This window comes from Patiria miniata, unplaced genomic scaffold, assembly GCF_015706575.1.
Source record: "Patiria miniata isolate m_02_andy unplaced genomic scaffold, ASM1570657v1 HiC_scaffold_8, whole genome shotgun sequence".
In the NCBI taxonomy this organism is placed as follows: domain Eukaryota; kingdom Metazoa; phylum Echinodermata; class Asteroidea; order Valvatida; family Asterinidae; genus Patiria; species Patiria miniata.
In genome coordinates, this window is record NW_024037075.1 from 3,359,328 (window position 1) to 3,368,310 (window position 8,983).

Consider the following 8,983-nt stretch of genomic DNA (forward strand, 5'->3'; position numbering starts at 1 on the left):
GCCCTACTAGATCAGTCACTTATTGTCGAAGAGTACCCAGGCTCGGATCAAGTGGGGGGGGGGGGGGGGGTCCCCCGCCTGTGTACAAAATACGGACAGAGTAAGCTTTGTTAGGGGGTATTTGTACACTATTCTGTATATAGTGTAAATAATCTCGGATTTGAACAGCGGCCCCTATAGTGAGGTACCTTAGTGAAAAAAATCGTGACATGGTGGACAAAAGCACAATTTTTCCACCAAAGCATCTCGATGGTATACCTTTTCGAAAAAAAAGGTAGGATGCAAACAATTGGATGATGGGAAGGGCAATATATGACGTCATTATGACGTCATCAGCTAATGATTACTTGAAAAAATATCCATTGATAATATCTTCAGAACTACAAGCATCACAACAACAAATGTGGTGTCAAATTATAGGGGACAACAAGATCTACCATTACAATGCATGGCGCGCACTCTGCTCAAATGTGAGCAAAAACGTTGGAGACAACCCTAATTTGTATCGCTATTACGCAAAACCTAACGTTCATGGTGAAAAACATGACAGACTTGCCACGCCCACCTGGGCTCAACATGTTATTGAGCACATTTGAGCACTTTCGCTACTCTCTTAGAAGTGATAGCCCCCTCGACCGGTTATAGTTAGTTAGGTGATGCCATTGTTTGTCAAGATTCAACGCGGTCGTCCGTTATATTTTGTTCTGGGAAACTGAGGCTTTTTTCACGGCGTTGTACAAAGTTGGAGGTGATTGCCAGGTAAATATTTCATTGTTCATCGTCTTCCCCATATCAATTAGATTCACATAAAGCTCTTATTTCAAAGAAAAAAGTGTTGGCCTGTTAGCAGGATCTTTTTGAAAACACCTGTACCATATGCACCTATGAATGATGACGGTGTAGTGCGTACGTGTACACATGGCCATCGTACATGGACATTAGATCGTATAAGCCTGTAACAAGCTTTACTGTACGGTGAATTCAGTAACCACAAAGAATTTGGATCTATCTTGAAACATCAAGAAAAAATATTGCTATAGTTATATTCGCTGATTACGGGAGGGGCCAAAAAAAAAGAGACCCTTTTGGAAGAAAACACGGGGAAATTTCCATCCAACTCCTTTTTATTATGGCAACCAAGTTTGTTAACTCCGTAGATCAGCACATATTTAGATTTGCATAATCAGAGAAGACAGCGACAAATATTCACATAATTAATTGCAGAAATATTACTGACTGAACGTTGTACGTAGCTCAGATTTGAATGAGGTTTGAGAAGTCGTGGTTCTCAACTGTACATGCAAATTATTCCAGATGACTGTACCAGTTACAGCTAAGCTTGAGGCATAACATTTTTTATTTTTTCAAAAGTAATTCTCAGTGCCATATAAGTGGATTGTCTCGTTTCACGAATCTGAATAAGTGGTGACATAGTCATATGTTATACTCACTGGATAGCGCTTCTGGCCGTGGGGGTGAAGTCACTGGACGCCATTTTGACACTCCCTTTGGCCACGTAAAAATACGTTCAAAGTCACGAAATAAAATTATATATTTGAACAAATATTAACATGATCAAAATAACACTGTGGGCAAAATGAATCAATGAAGTCGTGTTTGATGATCCAAAATTGCTTCCTAAACTGTTATAATTCTGTGTTTTTTTTAATATGCGGATGCGTGCGTTGTGGGCTTTTGAGGAGTGTCAAAATGGCCGCCGCGTGTGTGCGAGGGCGTCACGGTCTTGTGTACACGCATAGGTCACAGCGCTATTCATAAACAACTTTGCCACCATTGTCATGGCCGAGGTTCGCTGTTTTTGGCTCAAACATCCATCACGGCGTAACTTAAGTTAATATTATCACGCACATGTCATGATTTTAGATAGTTTCTGAGTTGTAGGTTTATTTTTCAGTTGTTGGTGTATCTCTGAGTTGTTCGTTTATTTCTGAGTTGTTGATTTAGTTCTTAAATTTATTTCTTAATTGTTGGTGTATCTCTGAGTTGATCGTTTAGGCCAAATAAAAAAAAACATGTTTAGCGTCCTGCTTTTTGAAAAAGGAAGGAGGAGGCCTTTTCTTCCAAAAGGGCCACCCGACCGGGCTATTTTTCAAGATGGCTGCCAGCTTCTTTTTTTAAATGGCCGCCACTTGGACTCAGAAATGACATATCAGCTTAATATGAGCTTGATGCAACAGACAAAGAGACCAAAATGATGTCTCTTGGAAAGATTTATCATATTTGCGTGAAAAAAACCAGGAGGCGGCCTCCAAAAAGAAGACAGGCGGGGACGCTGAACATTTTTTTTTATTTGCCCTTATTTCGGATTTGTCCGTTTCTTTCTGAGTTGTTGGTGTATTTCTGAGTTGTTCGTTTATTTTTGAGTTATTGATGTATCTCTGAGTTGTTCGTTTATTTCTGAGTTGTTCGTTTATTGCTGAGTTGTTGATTTATTTCTTAAATTTATTTCTGAGTTGTTGGATTATTTCTGAGTTGTTGGTGTAAAGGTAAAAAGGTGTGTGTTCTTTCAGCCAAACGAAAACAATTCACACACATCCCTATGTGATTTGTTTTCGTTTTGCTGAAAGAACACGGAACTTTTTTTTATGATCCGTGGACAGAACCTTAAAACGTTGTGTTTAAAATTCCTTAACATCAAAAGTACGAGTGATTTGAATGATTCTTGTACTAAAAGAAAGCTCATAAATTGGGCTTTCAGATCCTAGATTTTGAAAATGCTACATGCAGAACTCACCAAAAACAATGGTCCCAACATTTTGGGTTTCGGGTTTTTTTTACTCACCCTCTACAGTACACAATAAAAGCATACCTCTTACGTATTTGTTGCACAGCACTACCGCACCGTAACAGCTCAACATGGCCATTACCCGTTCACTTCAAGTCCTGTTCGTTCTTCAAACGGTGGTTTTATTCGCATTGATCATGTGTAAGTAAAGTCTTCCTTTTGTCATATTGTTTCAATACTTTAAAACAAAATCAAATGCTACAAGACTATTGATACGCAGTGTGTATCAAAAAACTGCAACGGAATGCCAGACGTAGAATCAGTAACAAACATAAATAATATAGGTATAGTGTAAAAGATACGCTTTTCCACTTTAAAATGAGACATCAAACGTCCAAATCTGATAATGTTGACAGAGTTATGAGTAATTTTCTAAGAGAGGTTAAATTGACCATGGGACGAAGTTTTCAATTTCAGGCATAGGGACAAAGGTAGCCTAATTTTGTATGGATATTTGCTCTGTCTCCAAAATGTGTTTTGCGAGTAAACACAATTTTTAAACACTTTAATTCTAGCTGTCACCCGATGCTAAAAAATGCTAAGCATGTAAACATGTTTACAAACTGATAACACATTTTTTTGTAGGCCAGGCACTAATCCACACAGAGGCTATTAGGCTACCTTTGTCCCACCTTTCCACTCTCTAGATTACATTAGATTGCCAGTATGTTGATCAGTGATTTTTCCTTCGCGCGAGAGTGCTAAAATAAAGTCTATCGCAATCTGTTCTACAATCCCGGCCAAAACGGTTGAGACACTCCCTGAGCCTGCCACGGTCACCCACTCCCCGCTGCCTCAGTCAATGTTGTTCTTTCCAGCTGATGGAGCACAAACCACGCAATGACAGACAACACTGAACGGGGGCCGGTGGGTTGGGGGCCCAGCGAGATTTGGCCAGGATTGAAGGTCAGCTGCCTGTTTTGTCGTAAATTGACCCGACAAAAAAGCAACAAAGAGGAAAATTATTCGCGTCCGTGGTGCCCTTGCAGCAGCCTATTCACTGCGGTAGGCCTACTGTGCAACCAAAGCGAACCGTCACCACTCACACAGAAGTCTTTTCATGCCGGGATGCCACGCATATAATCCCATTGAGATTTGACTCCAGCCCGTTTTAACCACAACAAACCCTGCCTCACGAGCTCCAGGATCCTTGATCACTATAAGGGGCCATTCAGAATTTTCAATGTTTTAAAATTTCGACTTTTTTTCCAAATTATTTTGACCCACCCACCCACCCCTAATTTCGATTAATAAAAAACTGAACATGACTGTACATGTACATGCACTTGCATGTACATGTACTTGAACACCATGTACATGTGTGTCTAGTTCAGTGACGGCGTGAAGTTGTTGGTCATCCTCTTTTATGTGATAAAATATGTGATACCTCACCAAAAAAAAAAATCTTTTAACGAAATTCAATCAGAATATTTATCCATTTTTTTTTTTTAAATGTTTAATTGTTGTTTTACTTGTTGGTGTCCCTGCCACACTGTACGATGGTGTAGCCGTGTGTTATGCACGTGGATTGTTTACTTTCGTTTTGACGGGGACTTTACTGAATAGAGTCTGGTGACTGTACATAGAATTTTCTTTGAATAAAAGTCGAATCGTTCATTCATGTGCACTTGTTATGCAAAGCAGGGGCAGTGGTTCAAGGATATCCAGACGATTTGCAGAAAGTGTGCAAGAACGCGACTTGAATGCTTTTATGTGTCCACAATACAACGACGCTTTTTAGTTATTTCACTGTGTGACACAGTGAAACATTTTGGAATCATAGGCCTAATGGGCCTAGGCCTAATGGGGGGGGGGGGGGAACCTTGTCGCCCACCCCCCAGTCGCCTCGCCCACTGAGATTTTGAGTTTCGAAAAAAATTATCATTGATCTACATGACGCCCCCCCATGAAATGTTCAAGCCCTCCCCCCCCCCCCCACACACACACACACACACTGAAAAATTCCTGGCTATGCCACTGACAGTACATACAGGGGACGAAGTTGGAAAAGAAACACGCATCGCGATATCGGAACGTTTGCGCGTAGTTCAGGCACGTCAAAAGATCTATCTTTCTTTTTTTTTTTATTTTTTTTTTCCATGGAAAGTGAATTTCGATTTTCAATTATTTAGCTTGACCCACCCACCCACAATTTGGAAAAAAGATCGAAATTTTAAAACACTGAAAATTCTGATTGGCCCCTAACGTTGGCCCAAAAGCAGCCTGCACGCCGGCTGTTCAATCGCTGGCTCCTGGGGGTGGCCACGAGACCGCATTAGAAAGCAGGCCTGGCTCTCGAGTTAGCCTGATCCATGACTGGCCCAGGGTGCAGACCAGGAAATAAACTGAAATAGACCCCAATGCTAAATATCCCCACTTCAGAAATTCTACAAAAATACTCACACCTCTCCAAGGTGCTAGAGACACACATCAAATTAAAGCTAACTTCATCATCTTTCATTTTAGCTGTTTCGTTAAGATTTGTTTTCTTCTCCTTTTACAGACTTTTTGTCCATAGGTTTAGCACACGTTTCTTCTACCAGTCCACTTTGGCACTTTTTTTTTTAAACCGATTGATTTCGGACTTTGTATATAGAACACCACCCACAGATGGTCCTAGAAGAAATTCGTGATCGTGACGTCATTTTCATGTCTCCCTAATGTCACATTTTTCAGAAGTGTTTAAAATAAAATAAAACAATTGGTTAACGTTTTTTTTAATTTTATTTTTCGCTTCAGATTTTTTTATTGCACAATATGTATGCTTTTATCTCGATCGTATTGAACAAGAGAACGAGTCGGGCATATTAAACAGTGGTGTTGAAGTTTTCCGGTTTGGCATTTTATACAAATGTTCGTGCTGCTTATTTCTATCAGCTGATTTTTTCAACGCTTCTTTGAAAGCGCTTCGAAAATTGAAATTCGTGGAGTGTTAATTGGGCGAAACATGTTGGAAATACCTTCAGTATTGAATATTTAAACTCTTATTTTTCAGATTGGTCCCGCAAGTGCGATCCATGTGTAATTCATAAGACTGCAATGATAAACCAAGCTACGGGCAATGTATACAGCAAGGCAACCAACGTCCCGTTTGCAAGGGCTGATGAGCGTGGACGATTATCGAATTGCACACTTCATGACATCCTACAGCGACCCGGTGTGGTAATGTTGACAACAACCAACCTGGGCTTCCTAGACATGACCATGAACATGTTGGCAAGTGTCCGTAGGGTGGGCATTTGTGTCAATACAACTATCATTGCTGAGGATGAGAAAGTATACCAATATCTGCACAAAAAAGCTCAAGGTGACCCAGCGGTGCATGTAGTGGAAACCAACTCTGGTCTCATGCCAAGTAGTGAACTGCGACGCTACAAAAACAGAAGTTATTTAGACCTAACGAACAAACGCCAGGGGTATTATTTTAGTCTGTTGGAACTAGGCTTTGAGATTCTTTTCACAGATTCTGACACCTTTTGGTTCCGAGATCCATTTCCGTTCTTCCAGGGAGACTTCGATATGTCTATGCTGGACCCGAGATCACCTTATCCGATTCGCACCTCAAAATCACATTTCTGCTCCGGTTTTATTTACATGAAGCCAACCAACGTGACACTCCTGTTTGTTAAAGAGTGGATTCAGTCTCTAAAAAAGAAGCGTATTATGGATCAGATAATGATGAACATGCTATTGCAAGATGATAAACCCGTGCATGTCAACATCAAACCACTCGACATTAAACTTTTCCCAACCGGGCCTCCTTTTTACGATTTCTTGGCGAAGAACGCCAGCTACTCAGCTGTTGTGATGCACGCCGCCAGTATCCATGGACACGATGAAAAAGTACGAAAATTCAAAAGCTCCAATATGTGGTTGGTCAATGCAAGCAGTGACGAGTTGGTTGCCCGTGAGCAATATAATAATTAATTTTTTGAACTAATAACATTTTAAGGAGATGGTAACTTTTAGACTATTTTTTTTAGACACGTTGCTCACATTTTCGGCCTAAGCATTCATAAAGTCGTGTCATTAAATAGACTGTTTTCCCACTAAAATACACGATGGCAACCTTGTTTAACTGCAAAATGCTTTCGAATATTTGTTCCTTTTTTACGTATGCACAAAATTCTTGAGTGGGACTGAATCCAAAGATTACGACATTAACTTTACGAGTAACGTACTTCGTCTTTGGTTGTATTCTCCCCCTGCGCTTTGTTTCTTTTGGCAAAAGGCGCTATATAAATACAGTTAGAACTACTAAATCAGATAAACGGCCAACAGATTTTTTTCTAATCGCGTCTGCATTAGGGCGACACACGTTATTGGGGCGACAAAGTGGTGTCGCCCTATTGTTAAAACGACCCTTAGGACAAGCAATATCGTCACGAACTATCTAGATCGATTCCTCGTGGTCCAAAACATACCTATACCTAGGCAGGATAAACTTGGCCTACGTGACATTTTAGGTTTGTACACAAGCCTTTGGGAAAGTCGCCCTATTATAGCAGTAGTAAATAATAATATTATTATTAGAATTAGTATTATGATGTACTGAGTGTCATCAGCATAGATATAATGACAGAGACCGTGGCGGCGGATGACGTCACCCGTTGGTATCACATTGAACAGGAGTTGGCTAAGCACAAAGCTTTAGGGAACACCAAACTGTAACGGGTAAGAGACACTCGCTGCTAAGACGGTGACCCTCTGTGATTTTCAGAAGAGCTGGAAATCTTGACTTTCTGGTGGCACCCACCTTTTCTCTGTATTTGCGAAGGGTGATAATATTCTTGTCACTTTTAGGGATCCCGATGATTTAGCAAAGGAAACATTAAACTTTTGAAATGTACATATTTTATAAAGCGACTTTTTATGTAACATTTGGATTATCTTTGGTGATTATAAATGATGTTACTGTTGAATTGTTTTCTACGTACAATCTTGTTTTAAACTATATTGTACATGTATTTCCTGAAGATAAATGTTTGTGTTTCGCTCACTGTTGTCTGTGCTGAACGATGAATAATCCTGACACCCTGTTTAATACAGAAATTAAAGATCCAGTTCTGAACATTCCTATGGGAAAAGAAGTTGTATTCACCAATTCCAATCAGTTCCTAAAATGTAATATTCCCTCATTTTTTGGGTAAAATATAATAACATCAGCTAGTCACAACTTGATGTCACCATACCAAACAGGTTTCTGGTCAGTCTGATATAGATATGGAAATTATAAAATAATCAGGAAAGATATAAAATTGGTCATAATCTTCTTCCAAAAATGAATTCCCAGTTACTCCCATCTGTTCAGACCCGAACCCGGATCTTCTTTCACAACGCCACGTAGACATTTAGTATTCTGCATATTAGTTTTCAAAAATAGCATCTCTCGATCAATACATTTTGCCAGAAGTCACAGAAAAGGAGACCGTAACAATTGCAGTGCAGACAGAGCAACGCCTTTGTGTCGCCAACGTTCCAGATGTTGCGATTTCGTGGAGTTGCTTTCATTATTATATATGATTCATTATTCATCAGTTGTCATTCCGTCCATCATGATCAGTTAATACCAGGGGTGTGAAATCTCAGCTTTAAAGCTGATTTCAGCTTTTTTGGTTTTGGATTTCAGCCTTTTTCCCTCACTTGCTGTGCACAAAAGTATAGGAGATTTCCAAAGTTCAGCTTTTTTACACCTTTTTTTCAGCTGTTTTCAGCTATTTTGATCAGTGGTCACTCACACTCCTGTAATACTAACTGTCAGTTGTATATTGAAGCCAACTACATGTAGATGATTGAACACTTTGATTTTTGTCAGAACCATAATGAGCAAATGGAATAACTGAGGATTGTACAAAAATCCAAGTCATCAAGTTGAAAGATAAGCTGTATGAGCTCCGTACGCAGGTACGCTTCAACGGCCTGGGCCCAATTTCTTGACTGTGCTTACAGTTAGCGAAAAATCCCTGCTTACTTTAGCAGAAATGTGCTTGCGGTAAGCGTATTTCACGTGTTAGCGAGGAATTTTGGCTTCTGCGCATGCGTACAGTCCGTAACTAAGGATTCAGTGCTTAAAGGGTTAGCACAGAATTTTCCTGCTAGGGCGGTTAGCACAAATGGTGATGGTAAGCACGGAATTCTGTGGTTAGCAGGCATTGGGCCCAGAAAAGGAGAATTTGG

General features: G+C 40.0%; 1 protein-coding gene across 1 annotated transcript; it reads left to right on the top strand.

The window, feature by feature from the left end:
* The first annotated feature begins 664 nt into the window (after positions 1 to 664).
* LOC119719128 (UDP-D-xylose:L-fucose alpha-1,3-D-xylosyltransferase 1-like) lies at positions 665 to 7,745 on the top strand. Its single transcript, XM_038188452.1, has 3 exons — positions 665 to 759; positions 2,853 to 2,947; positions 5,802 to 7,745. Exons 2-3 carry the CDS (start codon positions 2,878 to 2,880, stop codon positions 6,731 to 6,733), a joined length of 1,002 nt encoding a protein of 333 aa, XP_038044380.1. The 5' UTR covers positions 665 to 759; positions 2,853 to 2,877; the 3' UTR covers positions 6,734 to 7,745.
* Positions 7,746 to 8,983: the final 1,238 nt, after the last annotated feature.